The sequence below is a fragment of the Alligator mississippiensis genome, chromosome 1, assembly GCF_030867095.1.
Source record: "Alligator mississippiensis isolate rAllMis1 chromosome 1, rAllMis1, whole genome shotgun sequence".
NCBI classification, from domain to species: domain Eukaryota; kingdom Metazoa; phylum Chordata; order Crocodylia; family Alligatoridae; genus Alligator; species Alligator mississippiensis.
Genome location: NC_081824.1, coordinates 115,392,103 through 115,415,280, shown reverse-complemented (window position 1 = coordinate 115,415,280; position 23,178 = coordinate 115,392,103). Strand labels below are relative to the sequence as shown.

At 45.0% G+C, this 23,178-nt stretch overlaps 1 protein-coding gene across 4 annotated transcripts in view; it reads left to right on the top strand.

Moving 5' to 3' along the window:
- Window positions 1-12,809: 12,809 nt before the first annotated feature.
- The window catches only part of LOC106737303 (trace amine-associated receptor 1), a 31,158-nt gene continuing 20,789 nt past the window's right edge, over window positions 12,810-23,178 (top strand). Inside the window, exons 1-3 of one of the 4 annotated variants that reach the window (XR_009454989.1) lie at window positions 12,810-14,934; window positions 16,102-16,251; window positions 17,243-17,608. Coding sequence is in view for 2 of the 4 variants with exons in the window: in XM_019479679.2 (XP_019335224.1) it covers window positions 16,221-16,251 (31 nt within the window). In the remaining 2 variants the exon portion in view is untranslated. Of the gene's footprint in view, window positions 14,935-16,101; window positions 16,252-17,242; window positions 17,609-23,178 lie in introns of those variants that run through there. The other 3 variants (XM_019479679.2, XM_059713152.1, XM_059713161.1) reach the window with 3 other exon arrangements.

The window sequence follows — 23,178 nt, the reverse complement described above, 5'->3', positions numbered from 1 at the left end:
GTTCCCAGCCTCTGCTTGCATTCTGGAGCTCCCAGCTCCATGCTGGGAACTGGATGTGGGGCAGAGAGCTCCCCAGTCCTGGCTCTGATTGGTTCCTAGCTCCTGGGGAAAGCCAGGAGCTGAGCAGTGTCAGGATCAGGGCCAAAGAACATCCTGTCCCCTGTGCCCCCTTGCTGTCTAGCCTGACTGGGAGCAAATCTGCTCCCACTCAGCATCTACAAGTGTGGTACAAGTGTAGTACTGGGAAGTAACTAAGATCACAGCCTAATTTACTGCAGAGTAAATGCTCTGCACATATAGACAGTGATGGTATGCTGCGCAGTAGATTAGTCTACTGTGGAGTAAAGCATCTCATGTAGACATGCCAAGCCTAAAGCACATTAATAGGATATGTCGATGAGTCCTATAAGTAGGAAACTTGCATCCTACTCCTTCCTCTGTCCATGGGGATATACCCATGAAAATTCAATCCTAAAAAAATTTTCTTCAGCTGAAATGGTTAGAAAAATTCAGGTCAAACTTCTGAATAGCTTTGGGTTGACAGAAATGGCATTTTCTATCACTGGAGACTGGTGCCTCCTGACTCGGGGGGGGGGGGGGCAACAGCGGACAATCGCATATTGGGAGGGGAGGGGAAAGGGGGATGTTTGTGGCAGCCTCTGACCTCTTCTTGCAGAGCACTGAGCCACCAGTCAAGGGTAGAATATATATATATATATGTATATATTTTTTTTTTTTTAAATGGTAGAGTGGTGTTTGGCAAGCATCTGCATGTGATGGTGGTCCTGGTATAGGCAAGGAGAGTGGCAAGCCTCTGCAGGTGTCCTGGGTCTTCGGCTAATGGGTTTGTGGCTGCCTCCGGCCTCATCTTGCACAGCACTAGGTCATCTGACAAGGTTTTCATATTTTTAATTTTTTGAAGTGGTGGGGTGGTGTTTCTCATGTGGGCGTGGTCCTGGTGTAGACAGGGAGTGCAGCAAGACTCTGCATGTGTCCTGGCTCTGTGGCTAAAGGGTTTGTGGCTGCCCCTGACCTCTTCTTGCAGGGCAGTGGGCCCTCTGTCAAGGGTTTGTATTTTTTTTTTTTTAAATGGTGGGGTGGTGTTAGCAAAGGTATGCATGTGAGTGTGGTCCTGGTACAGACAAGGACTGTGGAAAATCTTTGCATATGTGCTAGCTCTGTGGCTTAGGGGATTCTCCCTGGTGGCTCCCAAAACCAAGAGATGTAAGTTTAATACTGGCTGAGGTTCCTACACCTAACATGTGCAGGGGAATGCAAAAAAAAAATTATTTTTTCCCACCATGACATATGAAAAGTGCAGGCCTCAGCATGGCATGCCGAACCCCAAAGGGGATTGGCATGCCACACCAAGGCCCAGATTTCGGCCCGTGCTTCATTCAGAGCACTCAGAGTGTCTGTGAGGAAGGGGAAGTTGGTGGGGCCAAAACAGCTTTTGTTCTTTTTGAATTTTGGGGCAGCCAGGGTAGTTGTGGCCCAAGCACAAAGCAACCAGCAGTCCTGGAGGCTTTTGCTGCATCTCTTGGGCTGTGCATGATGCTGGGAGGGAAAAGAGAGGTTTGTGGCTGCCTATGGCCTCCTGTTCCAGGGCACAGGGCCATCAGTCAAGCGTTTATTTATTTATTTATTTAAAGTTTGTGGTGTTGGTGGGAAAACCTATATATGTTAGTGTGGTCATCTGGTAGGGAGGAACTTGGAAAGGTTTAGAAGCTGCCCTTGAGGTCTGGTGTTGTGGTGTGTTTTCTGTGTTCTGCACCAGGAGATTGTGATCCCAAGGCTGGGTGTCGGGACCCAGGGCAGCCGGCCAGCAGCTCTCCCTGACTCTCACCCGGACAGATAAGGGTCCGGGGCCTTAGAAGGCCGTCAGGTGGGTATTTGTGATGCATGGAGTAGAATTAATTAGGCGGACGCTTATCGGTTGTAAAGCAAGATTGTTTACTCACGTCAAGGTGGTGTAAGACGGAGGTCAGAGATAGTTAGTTACAGCTTAGAGATGGTCGTTCAGTCATTCTGTAGATATATATATATATATGGGCCGGCGGTCGGCTTATCGGGCATGCGGGGCAAGGGTACGCCAGGGAGGTCGCGGCAGGAAGACGCTGACAACTGATCAAATTGTCAGATTTACTCCAAGGTGTGGGCAGAGTTGTCTTTGACTTTGCGAAAAATGTAAGCTGGTTTTGTTTGTATGATAGCCAATTGTTTTTTGCCACGTCATAAATCTAATTAGAATCGCCAATTATCTAGCAGTCTTTGCTAGGGTGTTATTTTTATAGGGTTATTCCTTGTTTTCTTTGACCAATTATAATGATTTATATAAAGCAAAGGCGGCAAAAGTTTTTATCTCTGTTAGTGGAGCAGCAATAAATTTTTTTTTGACATGCGCAGAAAAAAGCGGTTACTATCATTACTGTTAACCCTTAGTTAACCTAGTGTAGAAAAAACTGTTTTAAATGGTTATTACTTGTTTGTGACATGGGCACTACTTAATTTGGTTGTGACATGCCCCCTTGCCCATGGCACAGCAAGTAACATCATGTTTATGTATAGACCATTTTGTTTATCATTGTTAGTGTTTGGCAAGCGGGTGTATATAAAAGCAAAAAGCACGGTTAAATTTGTTTTGAGATATTGTAAAATCTAACAGCTAAAACACACAAATATAGCAATTGATAACAAAAGCATAATGAAGGGTATTAATAAGTTGAGGAACCATGATCACGTGTCTCACCCAAACCAACGGAAGAGGTCTGATAGCCAACCTTGGCCTATATCCGAGAGTCGGTTTGGCGTTTTTTGTAATTTTTTTTATTTTTTTGTTTAAGACTGTTGAAACATATCAACCTTGTTATGTATCACAATTTGGTTTTTTTTTTTAACGATTTGATACTTTTTGTTTTCTATCCACCTACGACATATAATAAGCCTTCACATTTGTTTTTTGTGGGTTTTTGTGTTTTAGTTAAGAAACTAAACTAAAAAGGCAAAAATTTTTTTTTCTCTCTCATTCAATGTTTTTGTCTACACTCGACCTTTCTGCGACATCCCCCAAAACTTTAGATTATTAATGTTGTTTTTTTTAATAATTTAGAGCTTTCCATTCAAAACATTATGACTTGGCTTTACTGCGTAAAGTCTCGAACAGGCTTGAAAACAAAACAAAACAAAACAAAACAAAACAAAACAAATATGTATAAGATCATTAACAGGAAAAGAAAACCATAAAATGAATCGTTAGTTGTGTCTTTGGCCTATAATGACAGAAGGTTTAGGACCGAGTTGGAGGTTTTGAAGTCAGCTCTGTTCGCCGAGAAATCTGTTGGTAACTGCAGGAATAGAGCGACGACCCTGTTTGTGACATATGAGCAGGCAGCCATTGTGGCGTCGACCCGGGTGTGTTGCAGGTTGGTGCTTGGTGATTTTTGCGATCGGGTAGTTATAGATTGCTGCTTTGTCTTCGCTGGGCCTGTAAGGGGACAAAACAGACGAACAGACAAACAAACAAAGAAAAGGGTGCCCATATTCGGTGAACAGCATGGCGGTGAGTTAGCCAGTTGTGATGAGCTATGATGAGCGACCAGGTTTGATCGCCTTTTAGGAGCACAGAGTAGGAGCCAGGATATTGCTCGGGTTTGTAGATGACTTCCTTGTGTACTCGCGGATGTGGTTGACGATGGTGTGGTGTCTACGGGTGAGCTTCGGCTTCTATGGTTGGGGCTTTTGAAGCGCTAGTTTATAGATGCCCCCTTCAAGTAGTTGTTTGTTGGGGCAGGCTGCGGTGTTATCCGGAGTGTGCTGTTAGGCGTGGGTGTCTCCGGGGCCCAGACCAGTTGGCGGGATCGGTCGAGATTGGTAGCCTAGTATATGTGTCAGTTGTCATTGTCCCGCATCTCCTAGGACGTGTAGCCGTTGTTTGGTAAGCGTGAAGTGGTTTAGGAGGAACCCAAACATGGCTCTTTCCTCTGGTGTCCTCTGGGGTGGCAGTCTTGATTCTTTTCGTGAGTTGAATTGGGAATGTCTTGGCTTTTGATGTTCGACTGGATATGCAGTAAGATAGCTTAGGGCAACGGCTGAGTTTGTGGTTGTTGACTTTATAAGGGCTTGTAGTCGTGGAAGTTGACTTAAAAGATTTTCTGTTGGCTGAGTAATGAGCAGGTTGAGGAGAAGGCGAAGGTTGATGGTATCCTCTTCTCCATAAATCTCCATGTATGTTTTGATGACGTTAAGGGTGGTGGTGGTGGTTGTACCCTCTGGGTTGGTTATTTGTTTGGTTATTGTTATAGGATGAGCGGCAGCTGTAGTTGTTATTGTGTCTGATGAGAGGATCGGATTTTCGCTCGTTGTCTCCTCCCTGTGGGATGGAGGTGGGGCCGTTGGGAGCGACGTCATCTCCTGGGGCGGGGTAGCTGGGTGGAGTTTCGCCTGTTTTTTTGTGGCTCCGCCCTTCTTTTTTAGGTCCTCCGGGCAGCTCATATTTTTTAGAGTGTCATTTTTTGGTGGCAACGGAGGGTTTTGGCACGCTGCCATCTCCGCAGCAGCTTTGCTGACTGTAGCTAATTGGGTTTTTAAGTTTGTATTTTTACGCAGTAGGAGTGACACTACGTTAATCATCTTTTTTTTGTCCCACTCGGAGCTTTTTTACTCCTTTCCGACTCCCTCCTCTCCTCTCAGCGAGAAGTAGCCGCTGACGCACCCTGTCTCCGCTCCGCTCGCTTGGTGATAAGCGATGTGGGCCCATAATTTATCTGCTTTATCTACGCGGCGCCCCCCACTACACCAGGGGCAGTTCTTAATTAATTTTTATTTTATCACATTTTCTCTTGATCCTGTTCGTGACGCCATGTCGGGACCCAGGGCAGCCGGCCAGCAGCTCTCCCTGACTCCCACCCAGGCAGATAAGGGTCCGGGGCCTTAGAAGGCCATCAGGCAGGTACTTGTGACACGTGGAGTGGAATTAATTAGGCGGACGCTTATCGGTTGCAAAGCGAGATTGTTTACTCACGTCAAGGTGGTGTAAGACGGAGGTCAGAGATAGTTAGTTACAGCTTAAAGATGGTCGTTCAGTCGTTCTGCAGATATATATATATATACGGGCCGGCGGTCAGCTTATCGGGCATGCGGGGCAAGGGTACGCCAGGGAGGTTGCGGCGGGAAGACGCTGACAACTGATCAAATTGTCAGATTTACTCCAAGGTGTGGGCAGAGTTGTCTTCGACTTTGCGAAAAATGTAAGCGGGTTTTGTTTGTATGATAGCCAATTGTTTTTTGCCACGTCATAAATCTAATTAGAATTGCCAATTATCTAGCAGTCTTTGCTAGGGTGTTATTTTCACAGGGTTACTCCTTGTTTTCTTTGACCAATTATAATGATTTATATAAAGCAAAGAAGGCAAAAGTTTTTATCTCTGTTAGTGACTCAGCAATAAATTTCTTTTTGACATGCGCAGAAAAAAGTGGTTACTATCATTATTGTTAACCCTTAGTTAACCTAGTGCAGAAAAAAACTGTTTTAAATGGTTATTACTTGTTTGTGACATGGGCACTACTTAATTTGGTTGTGACACTGGGTAAAAGCCCTGTCCCTCCCCCTGTCCTCCTAGATGCTGAATTTTTATTTTCCACCACGACACATGCAAGCTGCCATGGGCCGCAGAACCAATTGGACTAGTGGCAAGGCTCTGGGATGCAAAAGTGCAGGCCTCTATGTGGCATGCTGAACCCCCATGCCATGCTGAGGCCCAGATTTTGGCTCGTGCTTCATTTGGAGCACTCAGAGTGTCTGTGAGGAAGGGCAAGTTGGTGGGGCCAAAACGGCCTCTTTTGTTCTTTTTGAATTTTGGGGCAACCAGGGCAGTTGTGGCCCAAGCACAAAGCAGCCAGCAGTCCTGGAGGCTTTTGTTGCATCTTTTGGGCTGAGCATGATGCTGGGAGGGAAAAGAGAGAGGTTTGTGGGTGCCTATGGCCTCCTGTTCCAGGGCACAGGGCCATCAGTCAAGGATTTAAAAATGTGCTACATACAGGTGGTACCAAGGTAAGTGACAGGGGCCAGGGCAGACTTAGGAAAAAGGGGGCATCACAGGCTCCTACTGGAGGCCTCAAATGCCTCTACACAAATGCTCAAAACATGGGGAATAAGCAGGAGGAACTCACCCTCTTTCTAGCTAGCAAAAACCCAGACCTAGTGGGGCTCACAGAAACCTGGTGGGATTCTACCCATGACTCCACGACTGGGCAGTGGACATCCAGGGATACAGGCTGTACAGACTTGACAGAGCAGGGAAAAGAGTGCCGGGGTGTAGCGCTATACATCAAAGAGCAATACATGTCCTCAATGATCAAGATGGGGCAGAGGAAGGACAAAATGAGGCGCTCTGGGTAAGAATGCAAGGTGGGCATGGGGAAAGGGACTTGATAGTGGGTGTCTACTAGAGACCGCCTCACTGGGGGACAAGCTGGACCTGGAATTCTCAGGTTAGCTCATGGAGGCAGTAAAGTTAAGGGATGTGGTTGTTATGGGTGACCTATACTACCCAGACATCTGCTGGGAGGGGCAGTCAGCCAGGTCCGACAGCTCACATAGGTTCCTAGCCAGGATACAGGACCTCCACCTGACCCAAGAGGTTCATAATCCTACCAAGGGAAATGTTGGACTTGGTCCTTGCCACAGGCAACGACCTGCTGCCCTCAGTCTGCAGGTACTGGACCACCTGAGTTACAGTGATCATCGCCTGCTGGAATTGACTATCCAGTGCAGGGTGGTGAAAGCAAGCAGCAAGGCAGAGGTCCTCAACTTCAGGAGGGATGACTTCTGTAAGCTAAGACAGTTAGTAGGAGAGGCATTGGGGTCTTGGAGCTTCAATGAGATGGGAGTCCAAGACGGGTGGTTGTTCCTCAAGAAGATGATCCTCCAAGCTCAAGGGGAGTCAGTCCCAACGAGCATCAAGAGAGGCAGGAGTGCTAAGAAGCCCCCATGGCTCAGCAAAGGCATCCAGGGATGCCTGAGGGCAAAAAAGTAGGCGTACAAACAGTGGAAGCAAGGGGCTATCACCAAGGAGGATAACATCTCTGTTGCTCAGGACTGAAAGGAGGCAGTTAGGAAGGCCAAGGCTGAGCTGCAGCTAGGGCTAAGGACCAGAATTAAGGATAATAAAAACTCCTTTTTCAAATACATAGGAAGTATAAAGAAGGCACTGGGTAACATGGGGCCCCTACAGGATGGGCTTGGCAATCTGGTGATTGTGGCAAATCAAAAAGCTGACCTCTTTAATGAATTATTTGCCTCCATATTCCTGAACAGGGACCCACTAGAACTGCAGATGGACCCAGCGGAGGCACCGCCATGCCTAGGGTCAGGGACAACTTAGTTAGGGAACTTTTGGAGGGGCTGGATGTGTTTAAATCAGTAGGTCTAGAAGCTCTTTACCTGAGGGTGCTGAGGGAATTGGTGGGGGTCATATTGGGGCCCCTAGCACAGCTATATGAGCATTCATGGGACACTAACCAGGTACCAGAGGATTGGAAAAGGGCCAATGTGGTCCCCATTTATGAAAAGGGGAGAAAGGAGGACCCAAGCAATTATAGGCCAGTCAGTCTTACCTCAGTCCTTGGGAAGACCTTTGAGAAAATCACCAAGGAGCACATCTGCAAGGGCCCAGCAGGGGAAGTAATGTTCAGGGGCAACCAACATGGGTTCATTGAAGGCAGGTCCTTCCTGACTAACCTGGTTTCTTTTTATGATCAGTTCACAAAGTCCCTGGACGAGTGAGTTGGGGTAGATGTCATCTTCCTGGACTTTAAGAAGACCTTTGACACAGTTTCCCACCACATTCTCTTAAAAAAGCTTGGTGACTGAGTCATTGATGCCTACACAGTCAGATGGGTGGCAAACTGGCTAGATGGTCACACCCAGAGAGTGGTTGTGGATGGGTCATTTTTGACCTGGAGGGATGTGGGCAATGGAGTCCCCCAGGGCTTGGTCCTGCGGCCTGTACTGTTCAACATCTTTATCAATAATCTGGATGTGGGTGTGGAATGCATGCTGTCCAAATTCGCTGATGACACCAAGTTGCAGGGCAAGGTGGGCACGCTGGAGGGGAGGGACAGAATCCAGCTTGATCTAGACAGGTTACAGAGGTGGGCGGATGAGAATAGAATGGAATTCAACACAGACAAGTGCAAGGTACTGCATCTAGGGAGAAGGAACCAGCAACACATGTATAGGCTGGGGAACACCCTTCTTGTCAACATGTTGGCAGAAAGGGATCTTGGAGTCATTGTTGACTCCAGGATGGACATGAGCCGCCAATGCAAGGAAGCGGTCAGTAAGGCTAACCACACTTTGTTGTGCGTCTACAGATGCATCACAAGTAGGTCCAGGGAAGTGATCCTTCCCTTCTATGCAGCATTGGTCAGGCCGCAGTTGGAGTACTGCACCCAGTTCTGGGCGCTGCACCTCAAGAGGGATGTGGCTAGCATTGAGAGGGTCCAGAGGAGGGCCACTCACATGGTCAAGGAGCAGCGGGGGAGGCCCTATGAAGAGAGGCTAAAGGGCCTGAACCTATTCAGCCTTCACAAGAGAACGCTGAGAGAGGATCTGGTGGCCATTTACAAACTCACCAGTGAGGGCCAATGAGAATTCAGGGAGGCTCTGTTCCCCTGGACATCACCCAGGGTTACTAGGAATAACGGCCACAAATTGTTAGAGAGAAGGTGCAGGCTGGACATCAGGAGACATTACTTTACAGTTAGGGCTGCCAGGCTCTGGAATGGGCTCCCAAGTGAGGTGGTACTCTCTCGTACCTTGGGGGTCTTCAAGAGAAGGCTAGAAAGATATTTGGCTGGGGTGATATGATCGTGGCGCCTATTCCTGCCCAGGGCAGGGGGTCGGACCTGATGATCTGTTTAGGTCCCTTCTGACCCTAAGCACTATGAAACTATGAAACTATTGAGGATTTCAGAGCACTTGACTTGGTATAAAAAGTCAGAATGCTAAAGACTATCCTGAACACTCAAGGAACTTGCCAAATACAGGTAGTGGAGAACACTGCATCATGTTCCATATTGTTGGCAGAATTTGAGCATGTTCCCTTTCCTGAATCTGAGGATTGGTTCACTTCTCAGTAAATAGAAATATAACTTTGTGAATATGTGTAAATACATCTGTGTGCATGTGTAGGTCTTCAGTCTGTAACCAAAGAATCAAGCTACACCAACATCTGACTGAAAATGTAGCGGGGTTTACTTTCCCCAACACCACCTGGTTAGTGAGTTGCTATTTCCCTTTTTGTTGCTGCAGGTTTCATGCTGCACTGCTTTGTAATACATAATGTAAACAATCTGGGAACTCACATAGCAATGCCCTAATAATTCACCCATAGAAACCTATTGTTTCTTTAAAAAAAATCAAGCTTGCACAAGTAGAAATCAAACACATCTGAAACTGGGACGTAAGACAGGAAGAGCTAGATTTTAACATGGTTATTAAGGGAAACTGGCCAGACTTTCTTCTAATTAGATTAGGAAATCACTGGCAGGTATGGATAAGAACACTAGGGCAGTGCATTTCCTAACAGATGTCATTCATACATATTTCAGAAACATCACATGGCATTATGTTTAATGGTTAGAATGATAAAGCAGAAAGCTTAAATTAAATCTCTCTATTCTATAGCAAAATACACATGGTCTTAACATTTTTCTGACACCATAGTTCAATGAATCATAGAATCATAGAAAATTAGGGCTGGAAGGGACCTCAGGAGGTCATCTAGTACAACCCCCTGCTCAAAGTTGGGCGATCCCCAACTAGGTCGCTGTCTACCCTGGGCTTAAAAGAACAGAGATTGTACAACTTCTTTGGGGCACCTGTTCCAGTGCTTTACAACCCTCTCCATGAGAAAGTTTTTCCTAATATCTAACCTAAACTTTCCTTGCTGTAACCGAGGTTCCCTCCGAGGTGCATGCGTGTGCGGCTGCCGCGCACTAACTTATTAATGCTGCACACCTGCCCGGAGAGGAGCTGAGCACGGAGTGCACTGGGGCTGGTGCAGGACTCTTACCAGAGGTAAGCCTAAGGCAAGATGGGGGCTGGGGCTTGGGGCTGGTGCCAGGGAACTGCTCCACTTCCTAGCCCTGATGCCATATGTCTCCTCGCTTCCTGAGGTGAGGTGAGGTGAGGGTGGAGGCTGGGGGCTGGCACGGGCTCCGGCTGCAGCCTGCAGCAGTGGCAGCTGCCCTGCCCAGAAGCTGTGCACACTGGCTGTGCCCACTGGCGAGTGTGGCAGCATATCACACTGTACTGGGGAATGGGCTCAGCTTGGCCCCATGTGGAGCATAGCAGGGGAAGCTGGAGGGCAGGCCAGATGCAATTAATTGGGTGCCTGCCTGTGGGCTGCATTAATTTGTCTGGCAGGTTGGATTCAGCCTGTGGGCCATATTTTGTCCACCCCTGAGGTAGGACTTGGGGTCCCCTTCTTTGGTTGTGTGCAGACTCCTATTCTCCCCAGGGGTCCCTGGCCCTGGTAAGGCTCCTCTCCATCCATCCCAGTCCCCTGGGGTCTCTAACCCCAGACAAAGCTGCTCACCCTCCACTACAGTACCAGGCCAGGGTCCCTGGCCCTTATAGGGCTCTACGCAGGGTGCCCCTCAGGCACCTGTGGTTTCTGAAGTGGCATGCACCGAAAGGGGGAGGCGGGACCGAAGTGGTGCACTCATGGACCGAAGCGGTGTGCTCACAGACCGCTACACCTTAGAGGGAACATTGGTTGCAACTTGAGACCATTGCTCCTTGTTTTATCATCTGGCACCACTGAGGACAGTCCAGCTCCATCCTGTTTGGACCACCCTTCAGGTAGTTGAAGGCTGCTATTAAATCCCCTCTCAGTCTCCTTTTCTCTAGACTAAAAAAGCCCAGTTCCCTCAGCCTCTCCTCAGAAGTTATGTGCCACAACCCCCTCACTATTTTTGCTGCTCTCTGCTGAGCTCTCTCCAATTTGTCTACATCCTTTCTGTATTGCGGGGGTCCAAAATTGGACACAGTACTCCAGATGTGGCCTCACCAGGCCAAAATAGAGGGGAAGAATCACTTCTGATCTCCTAGCAACACTTCTACTATTACAGCCCAGTATGCCACTAACCTTCTTGGCAATAAGCAAACACTGTTGGCTCATATTCAGCTTATTGTCACTGTAACCCTCAAATCCTTTCCTTCAGAGTTGCTGCTTAGCTAGTCAGCCCCCAGCCTGTACAGGTGCATGGGGTTGTTCTATCCTAAGTGCAGAACTTTGCACTTGTCCTTACTGAACCACATGAGATTTCTTTTGGTCCAGTCCTCCAATTTGTCACCTTAATGCGCTGTAGGCTAAGTTGCATTAAGTTTAGGCAACTTAGCTTACAGCGCATTAAGGTGATTTAGGCATGTATTTACATGTGGACCCCTTAAGGCACCTTAACGTAACTCACTGGGTGAACACATTGGCAACCTGCCCTGGCAGGCTGGACCACATATGCAGCCTGCCCTGGACAGCCCATGGAAGCCCATGGCAGTGTACCTGGGCAGTGCATCCCAGCACCAGCCAAGGAGTGGAAGCCTCCAGTCCCCCCGGACACCATCAGCCTGGCCCTGGCCCTGGCTCTAACCCCCTCCCCGTGTTCCTGCCACCCCAATGTCAGCTGACAGTGGGTCAGAGCCAAGCCTGAGGGTGCCATGCTGTGCCAGGTGCCACCAAGAAGAAGATGTGGTGAATGCTGTTCCACAAGGCACAGATGCTGGGGCTGCTGTGGTGGTTATGGCAGCAGCAGTTCCTGTTGGTGTGCTGACCCACTTGTGACTAAATCGGCAGAGGAGGCAGAAGGCATGAGGGCTCCTGTTGAAGCAGAAGGGAAAGGTCCCCCCATGATTCCCTGTCAGGGAAGGGGGCAGCGCAGTGAGGACTTTGCTAGTGGCTCCCCTGCACCTCTCCTTCAGGGAGGGTTTGCTAGCTGGGCAATGCAGGGGTGGGGTGCCTCACTGACCACCCACGATTCAGGTGCCTTTAGAAGTCTGCACTACGGCTCCTATTTGGGACACCAGGCAGGCTGGGACTGCATCTGCCCCCAGCACCCAGCACAGATTTCCCTGCTCCACCCACCTCCATCCTGGGCAAGCGCCTGGCCTCTGTCAGCCACTGCCCATATGAGAGGTGGCGTGAACTCCTGGGGACTTTGTTCAGCTCAGCCCAGGCAAGCTGCATGCAATACGGGTTGGGGCTCAGGTCTCTCCTTGGCCCACCTGATCCAAGGCCAGTCCCCACTTGCATTGCACCCAGCCTGCCAGAACTGTGCAGAGCAGAGCCCCTAGGAGATTATGCTGCCTCTCTCAATGACAGTGTCCAGCAGGGAAGCTGGGTGCTTGCCTGGGACAAAGGTGGATGAAGCAGGGGAAGCCATGCTGGGCACTGGGAGCAGATACAGTTTCAGCCTACCTGCTGTCACAGGAGGGACAAAACTTCTAAAGAAACCTGAATCCTGGGCAAGCAGTGAGGTGTTCCACCCCTGCTGGGCTGCATTACCACCCCAAGGGAGAGATGCAGGCCACTGGCAAAGTCCCTGCCTGCACTGCCCCCTTCCTCTGAAGGGAGTCATGGGGGGTCCTTTCCCTTGTGCTTTGACAAGAGCCCTCATGCCTCCTGCCCTTTCTGCCAACTTAGTCCTAAGTCATACCACTGCTGCCAGAACCGCTGCTCCAGCTCCAGCACCTGCACCTTGCAGAACACCACCCATAGCATCTTCTTCTTAGCAGTGCCTGGTGGCAATGAGAGGCCCTGCGGGCTTGGCTCAGGCCCATTCAATCACATAGACAATGTCAAGTTGCCTTAAGGTGTCTACATGTGGGTTAAGGTGCCTTAACTAATCACACCTAAATTTGATACCTGCTTTATGCAGGTATCAAATTTAGGCATGATTAGCCTAAAATTGCCATTTTTAAGGCTAATTACATTAAGGGTATACACATGCAGACCTTCACCCTTAGCACCTTAAAAATGGCTAATGAACCTTAAATTACCATGTGTAGATGTGCCCTCTGAATCCTATCCCTACCCTCCACTTTATACTGATTGCCAACTAGGCATTAAACCATGGATTACTACCATTTGAGCCTGACGATTCAGCCAGTTTTCTATCCACTTTACAATCCATTCATCATCCTGTACTTGCTTAGCTTGCTTATGAAAATTTTGTGGGAGAACATATCAAAAGCTTTACTGAAGTCAAGGTATACCACATCCGCTGCTCCCCCTCATATCCACAGAATCAGTCATCTTGTCATAGAAGGCTATCAGGTTGGTGAGGCATGTCTTACCCTTGGTAAATCCATGATGACTGTTCCTAATCACCTTCCTCTCCTCTAAGTGCTTAAAAATGTATTTCTTCAGGCCTGCTTTATGAATTTTCCAGGGACGGCAGTAAGGCTGACTGGTCTGTAATTCCCTGGATCCTCCTTCTTTATGGAAGCAGTAAGTATAGGGCACATTTTGTAGCCCTAGTTCTTGGGGGAACATAGGATTGTATCCCACAGTTTTCTCTTTAAAAGACAACCATCTCAGCAACAAACTGGGTAGAATATAATGCACTCTTTTACTATACAACCCTGATGTATTTTCAAAGGAGGTCCATCCACCTAGTTCTTGTCTCCCTTCCTGAATCAGTCTCTGAGTCTACACATTTCCAGGTCTCTTCCACACCTCAGCTCCTTTTCAGATCTTTCTTCTTCTACCATCTCTGATAACCTCCCTGGCTACCGCTCCCTATATCCCTGTTCATCCATCCAGTCCTACTTTTCCTCCCCCTAACTCTCAGTTACACTTGTTTCTTCTTATTTCTCCATAGTATTGCCAGACTTCCAATCTAATTCTTTCTTATCACTTTGAATCAGATTTTGTTCCTGCTGCATTCAGATCAGATGGCTGTTTCCTTTAGCCTGCCTTTGAGACAGCAGGGCCATCAGGAAGAGCACAGTAAAGACAGATTGATCAGTTCTAGTTGTCTGACCTCAGCCCTAACCCAAAGCAGATCAAAGCAGCCATTACAGGGAAAGTCTCCCTGAGATCCCATGGCCTGAACTGGCACATGGTCATTTACTTATGGGGATGGTTCACGCACAGTGAGGTCAGCACTAAGAGCTTGGAGAGGATGGATCATGCTCAGAGGGAACAGAGAGCATTGCAGTATATTTAGTGAGTATGTGTGAATAGAATCTTTCAAAGACCAAGAATAACTTGGTCAAATTCAGGCAGATTTTCAATGGGGATTACAAAAGGCACATCCAGGGCACAAAGGCCACCACCTCTTCCTAATTTCAGGTCCCTATCACAAGCTTCAGATGTGTAAGAGCACTGAAACATCACCAGAATTTTCAAAAAACAAGATGTTTTTACCACCCTGGCTCTCAAAAATAGCCAAATCATTTGGGATGAAATTGTTCAAAAATACTTATCCTGAAGCATCAACAATTTCAGCCCAAACAGTTAAGTTCCAGCAAAATGATAAGTAACGGAAACAGGATCAGTAATAGGATGTGTCAGGTTACCTTTATAAGAAGTGGTGTTACTAGCCCTGCCCCTGATTTGCTCATAATAAACATTTGTGTTTCCCTAGCATGGATATTGCCATGAGCCTGGCTCTGATTTAACACAAAGGCATTTATCTTTCCCTGAGTTGTTTGCCCGGCTCAGGAATGATTTATTACCTGCTTATCTTCTCTGAATATTAAGTGTTTACGTCACCCTAATGTAAGATTTTTCCAACAGGCTGTAAGCGAAAGTCAGACTCAAGTGTGTAACAGCTGAAATAGTGGGATACACATGGAATAGATCGCTAAAGCATCGTAACCACAGGCTGCTTTGACTTTTATGAGGAACTGACTACTGAGAGAGTACGGTAAGCTTCCGAGTCATACACGTTACTTAGAAAAGAACTTTAAAGCAGTATGTTCTTCATTAAATACTTAAAAAGTTGTGTCACTAATTCTGCTGGATTTTACATAATGAAGTACTGTAGGCGGCAAAAAGATCTTCATAATGCCATTCAATTATAGCAACGAACAGAACAACATAGGGAATGAGCAAAACTCTGTTTGCAGGAGGCCATCATTTCTAAAACCTTTGCCATAGATTATATATTCTTATTTCTTACTGTTTTCCCAGGTTTTATCTTTGTATATGAAGGATATTCCAAAGCAAGGGACACCAATGAACATCTGCTAACTGCTTTCAATCCAACAATCCCTAAACACCCATTCACCTCAGTGAAAGTTATCAGCAATCCGAGTTTCAATATTTTATTGGATACACAAGTCTGTTTTGTACACATAAATGTGCAAATGGCAGATTGTAAATGGGACAAGTGTGTGAAAATAATTGCTCACTATCAATCTCACCACTGTAATTTAGATAATTTACCAATATGTATTGAAAGTCATACAAAAAATTAGAACTCTTGGTTCCAAAATGATACCTTTTATTAGATCAACTGGAAAATCACAAAAAAATTATCCTTTTTCTTCATTGCAAGAAAATTTTATTTTGATTTCCCAGTTAGTCTAATAAAAGGTATCATTTTGGAACCAAGAGTTCTAGTTTTTTGTATGTCTTCTTGTCTCAGACCAACACGGCTACCACGTACACCCCTATTAAAAGTCATGAAGACTGCTCCTACTCTTACTGAATCACTAGGAATTCTAGCATCAGTTTTGGTGGGAGGGGCCCTTTATTGATGAGTGAAGCTAACAAAATGCACTCTTACACCCCATACAAGAGCTACTGATTTTTTAGGAACTTTACCCCAGGGAAGATAAGGAGATTAAACTCTATATTCTGACATCATTCAGTTGGTGTTGCCTTTTTGCTGGAGTGGGGGTGGGTGATTTTTTGTGTGTGCTCCTTTTATGTTTAAAACTCTTATTTCATTGTACTTTGAGAAAGGCTTGACTTTTCTATATTTTGAAGATGTGCTATCACATTGCTACATACAATGCTTTCAGGAAAAAACAGTACAAAATACCACTTTGGTATGCACTTAGCTATGTTTGACTCTTCCTGCTTGCAGAAAGAGCACTGTTTACACTACAGAATACAGTATATGCTGTGGGAAAAATAGGTGTCAGTCACTTCCTTCATTCTTCTGTTATCCTGGCTTAAATCTGGAATAATTGCAAATGAACCACAATGGAATTGTTTCAGCTTTGCACCAATACAGGTTAGTTCAGTTTTTGGCATGTCTTCTTATTTTACCCTTACAGCTAAACCATTCTTTTGAGTAATACTGTCTAGATCTGAATCTAAGGCACTTTAACAGTAATATTTCCTAATATTAAATCATATGAATATGTCCAAGGAGTATTCTTTTAGTACAGTTCCTTTTCCTTCTGAGCATTGTAGATAAGGGTGGGTAAACTTCATGGATGTTTAAGTTTTGCAAACCTCCCAGCTTACTTGGAGACCTTTTCAAAGTTTATAAAGTTCAGTTGTTGTTTTGTTTCCTGTTTCTTGCTATTTGAAATGTGTTTTTTTTTCTTCTAGGAGGGATTAAATTCTAAGACTGAATTCTAGCTAAAAGGAAGTGTGTGCTTTGTATATGGCAATGATTATCAACCAGGGTATAGTGGCACCCCAGGGTTCTGAGAAATCCTTTTAAGGGTGCTTTGGGGTGCTGTGCAGTATTAGCACAGTTGTGTGTGCCATCACCTGTATATGATTCACAAGACACATCCAGATTTCAATTAGGAATCAACAGCATCAAAAATATTCTGACCTGTAGTCTTTCTGGGTTCTTGGCAACAGAAGAATTACTCTTTTTCAGTAGTCAAAATGAACGAAAGCTAGGAGTTGACATTTCCTGAGGGCTGCCTTGAATCAAAAAGGTATACCTTGAGTCTGGAACATCTGGGAACTACTGGTATAATGGATAAAAGTGCCTTTTCCCCAACCCAGGTGGACTTGTACAAACAGTACCCTACACAGAACATATTGTACTAATGTAGTATGAAGTCAGTGGATTTTCAACAAGGATTAGTTTTCTTTTTGCATTTTAACTTTTCTTGTTTCCCTGCCTTGTTTTATTTTCATATACCTACATTTGGTTTCAAGCTATGATATTGAGTACAGTATTTCAGTGAGTTTGAAATTAGGCCAAAGGTTTTCCATTTCTTGATGTGCTGTTTTCCATTAAGATTATCTTTTTTCCACAGGCGTGAATTCCAGGTGTTTTATGTGATCCAGCATACTCCAGACATTAGTGTCTTTTTTTAACTTTTTTGTTGCTGATGCATTTCCTTTTCAAAACTCTGAGGATTTAATAATGACTCAACAAATATAAATTTAACAGTGAAGAAAGAAATTACTATGACCAAACCAATACACTTTTATTTCAAGATTATAGTGCTATGATGCATGATTTCCAAAATTTAAGATAATTGTCTCCACCAACTTTTGAGCAGGTATTGTTTGTAAGCTTAAGTATTCATCTTCACACTTGCTCTTTAAATGTTAGTAGTAAGAATATCAATATGAATCTGAATGATTAAAAACATCATGAAAATATATTCTCTTTTCTTTATTTCCCTTAGAGCAAATAAAATCCCACTTGAGCCTAATGCCACTCTGATATTTTTGTAGCAGAGAAACAGGAAACACAGTAGAGCAATAGAAAGCATTCCCATGTGGAGCCCAGGAATTCCTTGGGAAAGTCTGCTATATTCTTGGATCCTTTCTCAAGCTGAAATTCTGTTTACATTCTGAAGCTGGCAGACAAATGATACCAGCCAGGGTTGCCAAAAATATCAAACTAATTGGAAATGTTAATAAAAAACTAAGCATTTGGGAGAAATGCACTTCGTTTGACACAGTGGAGAAAAATAATGCTGCATTCAATGTTCAGGGAGAGGAACAAGCAAATTTGGCTTTTTACCATTACTTATTTTTCACTTTTTTTGTTCTTGATGAAGTTCCTGAAAAGCTCCAGTTTCTGATGAAGTTTAAGGCAACCTCACAATTACTCTAATTTGCACCAGCTGCCAGCTACTCCAGGATTCAATTTAATTCAAATCCATGAAGATTGCTGGGCTGTTACAATATCCTGCCCAACCCCCTTCCTTCCATGGGTGCCCATGAGGAAACAGTCAATTCTCATGTTACATACCACTCAATGGGTACATCTACATGTACATTAATACACTTTTCCTAATGCACATTAAATTTAGTACTTCCAGTGTGGGTACCCATATACATTGGGCATTACATTGACTGGTATGTTCCCTCCTTTACCAGGACAGTCCAAATTTCAGATTCTTAGAATTGATGTTTAACAAGGAGAAATCAAACTACTCTTGTGTAGCTAATTCTAAACAGCTTGCAGTGTACTGTTGTGGCTGAGGTGGTAATTTGAGGGCACAGCCTGCCATTGGTTATCTGTCCTAATTCATAAGACACCCAGTGGGCACATCTACACATGCCCTTAACTGTGCAGTTGGCACTGTGTTGCTGAAGCAAGTGCAGTCCCAGTGGTACATGGGTTGTTTCCGACCTTACATCACTATAGCAACGAGCTATGGTGATGTAGCTTGTTGCTACAATAAAGTTTCAGTGGCATCACAATTAGTGCCCACGGACACTGTCACCACAGCAATGAGCTACATCTCTGTAGGTCGTTGCTATGGCAATGTAGCATTTCATGTAGACACACCCACTATGTATGAAGAATGATTCTTTAAATTAGTACCTTGACCATAAGTACAGTACCTTGATCATGAAAGCATAATGTATTAAACTTTAAACTATTTAGATCATCTATACAAAATTACCTTGATGGGTTTAGGATAATAGCATATACATTCTGAAAAACTGAAAGTTGGAATATCTTGGTCATTGATGGAAGATACTGCTTAGAAGTGGAATGGGAAAGCATTTTACAAAGCACTACAGACTCCTATTCTCTCAACCCCATTGCTGAAACAGGACGTTACTGGTAGTTTGGTAAATGCCTTTTATATAATACCAATCTTCCTTTGTTGTTTGCTATTCCTTGACTGTGCAAACAGACAAGTGAATCCCTCTGATTGTCTTACATAAACTGATAAAGATAGCTCCCACGTGTTGGTTGGTTAATGGCTGGTTTCCAATGGCTCTTTTAAGGAAGAATAGGAATTATAAGAATCATAGGAAAGTAGGGGTGGAATGGACCTCATGAGGTAATTTAGTCCAGCCCCCTACTCAAGGCAGACCATTTCTTTTGTCTATCCAGGTCATTCTGGATCATAGCCCTATCCTCCAGAGTATCGGCAACTCCACCCTGTGGCAGAAATGCCACCGTCGGTGCCCCTCTCCAGAGACCTGTCTCTGCCAGCCTGAGAGGCTGGTGTTGAATCCCTCAGGGCGGGGATCTCCCACCTTGTCTACATGACAAAAGCCTGGTGCCTGAATGCTCTGGTCACCTGGGCAGAGGGGGGGGAAAGGCCTGGCCCTGCGCACGGGTCCAGGTAGCCAAGGATGCTTGGTAGATTGGTTGGCTTGTGGCCAGTATTGGCAGCCTCAATTGGACCAGGCTGCTGAGGTCAGAGAGGTTATTTAAGGGCCCGAGCCAGAAAGAAGGGCAGCCATTAGCTATGCGGTCATCCAGGTGAATCTGAAACTGGCTCTCTCCTCATCACCGCATGCTCCAAGAGTGACCTGCCTCCAGAGGAAAACTCCAGCCACCTCTGGATGATGCGTGTGAGTAAGTTACTCGAGATCCGATTAGATATTTAGCTTACAGTAATTCAGATGCGTTTTTAAACGGCTACCTCAGCCACTGTAGTTTGCTCTATGGGATCCCTTTGATATTCCTCTAATATTTCTATGATATTGTTCTACCTTTTACCCTGTTTCCACCCTACCCCCTGTAATCAATAAAGTTCTCCTTTGTGACCGGTGTGGGAGACTTATTGAGGGGTGGGTCTAAATTATGCCTAGGAGGGCCTTTAGGTCTGCAGACTAAGGGAGACTTTCCTAATAAGCCCCTGACTTGGGGAAGTGCCCCAAGTGCTTGTATTGGGTCTAGGACCCATTGGACGATCAGGCCTATGTTCTCCAAGGTGTGCAGAGGTGCAGAGCCAGAATTAAGTCCAGAGCCTTGGATGGTGGCAGCGGGAACCCCAGGCTAGCGGATGTGCTCCAGGGAAGGGGTCAGCCGGACGTGAGGCACCCCAAGGGAGGCACTCGGAGCTTGGAAGGTGGTTGGGTGCAGGGAGGTGGGTGACTCAACGCAGGTTCGCCCCCTACTGGCCCGCCACACACTCAACTTGGTGTTAGCCACAAATTTGCTAAGAGTGCACTAAATGCCATCATCTAAATCATTAATGAAGATATTAAACAATCCTTGACCCTAATTGGAACACTGGTAAACCCCACTTGAAACTCCTCCCAACAAGACATTGAGCCATTGATGACTACTTGAGACTGTCATAGAAGACATTGTCAAAAACCTTGGTAAAGTCAAGGTATATCAAATCCATTGCTCTACTCTCATCTGCAGAGGATAATCATCTTATCAGAGAAGGAAATCAGGTTGGTCAGGCATGATTTGCTCTTAGTGAATCAATGCTGGCTCTTCCTGATCACCTTGTTCTCACCTAGGTGCTTCACAATAGATTTCTTGAGGACCTGCTTCATGAATTTTGTAGATACTGATGTCAGGTTGACAGGCCTGTAATTCCCCAGATCTCTTTTCTTTTTTAAAGATGGGCACTACATTTGCCCTTTTCCTGTCATCTAGGACTAGTCTCACCCCATCTCCACAAGTCTGCAAAGAGGATAGATAGTGAATGGCTCTGAAATGTCTCATCTTCCAGTAAACATCAGTGATAAATACACCAAGTAGGAAGACAGAAATATACACCATAGTGATAACCATCTGGTAAATTATACATCCACAGTGTACTTTATACATTATACATCTCATGAGACTTTGACCTCTTTACTTGAACTTTGCCCACTACACCATCTTTGTCAAGACTCTTCCTCACATTCCTAAACTCATGAGGAGGTCCATACAGTAGGTGTTAAGACAGTAAAAATACTAATAAAAGTCTGCTTTCAGAGAAATCACTCCTAGAAGAGGAACAATATATTGTTGTGTTGCAAGCCAGTATCTGGAGGTAATGTTCAGATTCAAAAACCTTCAGTGAATAAGAGAATAAGAGTGTAACTACTGGCAGTACTCCTTATAATTGATTGCTGTTACTTAGGCAGCTGCCTTAGAGGACCAATTAAGACCAGCTTTCCATCATCCTAAATCCATCCTCCTTGCCTTAGATTATGTTGGGACCCAGCAGAATGGTGAGCAGCAGAGGTGGTACAATATCTAGCTGACTGCTGCCACTGAAGCAGATGATTCATGAAGGGATCTTCATATCTTTTCCTTTCAGTATTATATGCCAAGTGGGAGGTGGCAGAGGTATAAAGAGGCAACTAGGATGTGTGTGTATCTACCTGAAGAACTGTCTCATGGCTATGACTTATTATCTGCAAAATGTAACTTTTTTGTAAAATATGTGAATCAAGATGGTAAGATACCAAGTGGGAAGTCCACAGAAGTATTTAAATGCTTAAATCTAGGAGATGGTACTGTGAATCCCAGGTGGATGGAAACCTGCCTCTCTTCTTTATATTTCCTACTGGTCAGATTAGGTGGTCCCTCCTCAATTTGTTTTCTTCTATGAATCTCAGCCTTACAGGCCTAACTCGCCTTGCATACTTGGAAGAGTATTTGGGATTGTGCTCTTCACTGGTCAGAAGGGTACTGAAAAAACAGGCATTTTAATATGATGCATTTCAATCCCTAAACCTCTTTGGATTTAGCTTTACAAGTATGAAAAAGATATTCAGTATTCATGTAGTTGACTATGCGCATAAACATAAAATAGTGCCTCAGTGGATCCATATTCATGGTGGGTGTTCTGCTACAAATAGTACTTTATTCAAGTAATTGAATAATAAAATACAATTAGTTCCCTTTATCCAAAGGACTTAATGCATTACATTGCATTTGGCAAAATCAGATTATGCTCGTAATGGCTACCACATGGCTACATTAGTAGGAGCATTGCCAGCGGATTGAGGGAAGTGATTCTCTCCTCTATTCAGCACTGGTGAGGTAACATCTGGAGTAGTGTGTCCAGTTTTGGGCCTCCCATTACAGAAAGGATATGGACAACTGGAGAGAGTCCAGTGGAGGACAACAAAAATTGTTAGAGGACTGAGGCACATGACTTCTGAGGAGAGGCTGCAGGAACTGGGCTTATTTTGTCTGGAGAAAACTAAGGGGGGGGATTTAATCACATCCTTCATTTACCTGAAGGGGGGTTCCAAAGAGGATGGAGCTAGACTGTTCTCAGTGGTGGCAGATGACAGAACAAGGAGCAACAGTCTCAAGTTGCAGCAAAGGGAATTTAGGTTCGATATTAGGAAAAACTTTCTCATGGGGAGGCTAGTAAAGCACTAGGACAGGTTATTCAGAGAGGTTGTGGAATCTCCACCCATGGAGGTTTTTAAGACCTGGCTAGACAAAGCCTTGGCTGGGATGGTATAGTTGGAGATGGTTCTGCTGTGAGCAGACAGTTGGACTAGATGACCTCCTGAAACCCCGTCCAACCCTAATTTTCTATGATTCTCTGATATATCACTAATATTCAACCCAATGTTATACCCTCAGCATTAGAAAAATCATGATTTTAAAGAAATACCATGTCATTTCTGTTGGGGGGGGGGGGGAGTCAGGAAATATTGCTTCTTGATAGTGCATGCTTTACCTTCCATAGTAGTGGTAGTTGTTTACATTAAATAGGTTTCTAGTAGCTTTATTTTGCAAATAGCTATTAATTGATTAGACTGTTGGATTAAAGCTGTTTGTTCAGGAGAGTAATCAGAGGTAGCTTGGTAAATGTACATCATGTCACTCTTTGTACACAATGAGCCGTTTCAAAGAAATCTTTCAAGCTATTGTGAGCTCCTCGTATTTATTTATTTTGTTACCTTTTTAGAAGCTTGCAGAAAGGGAACTACATATATGTTTTTGTTCTGCTCTTAGATAATCTTGCACTGCAGGTAATCTGACCATAATGCTTAATTAAACAAGTAAACCTACTTCAAA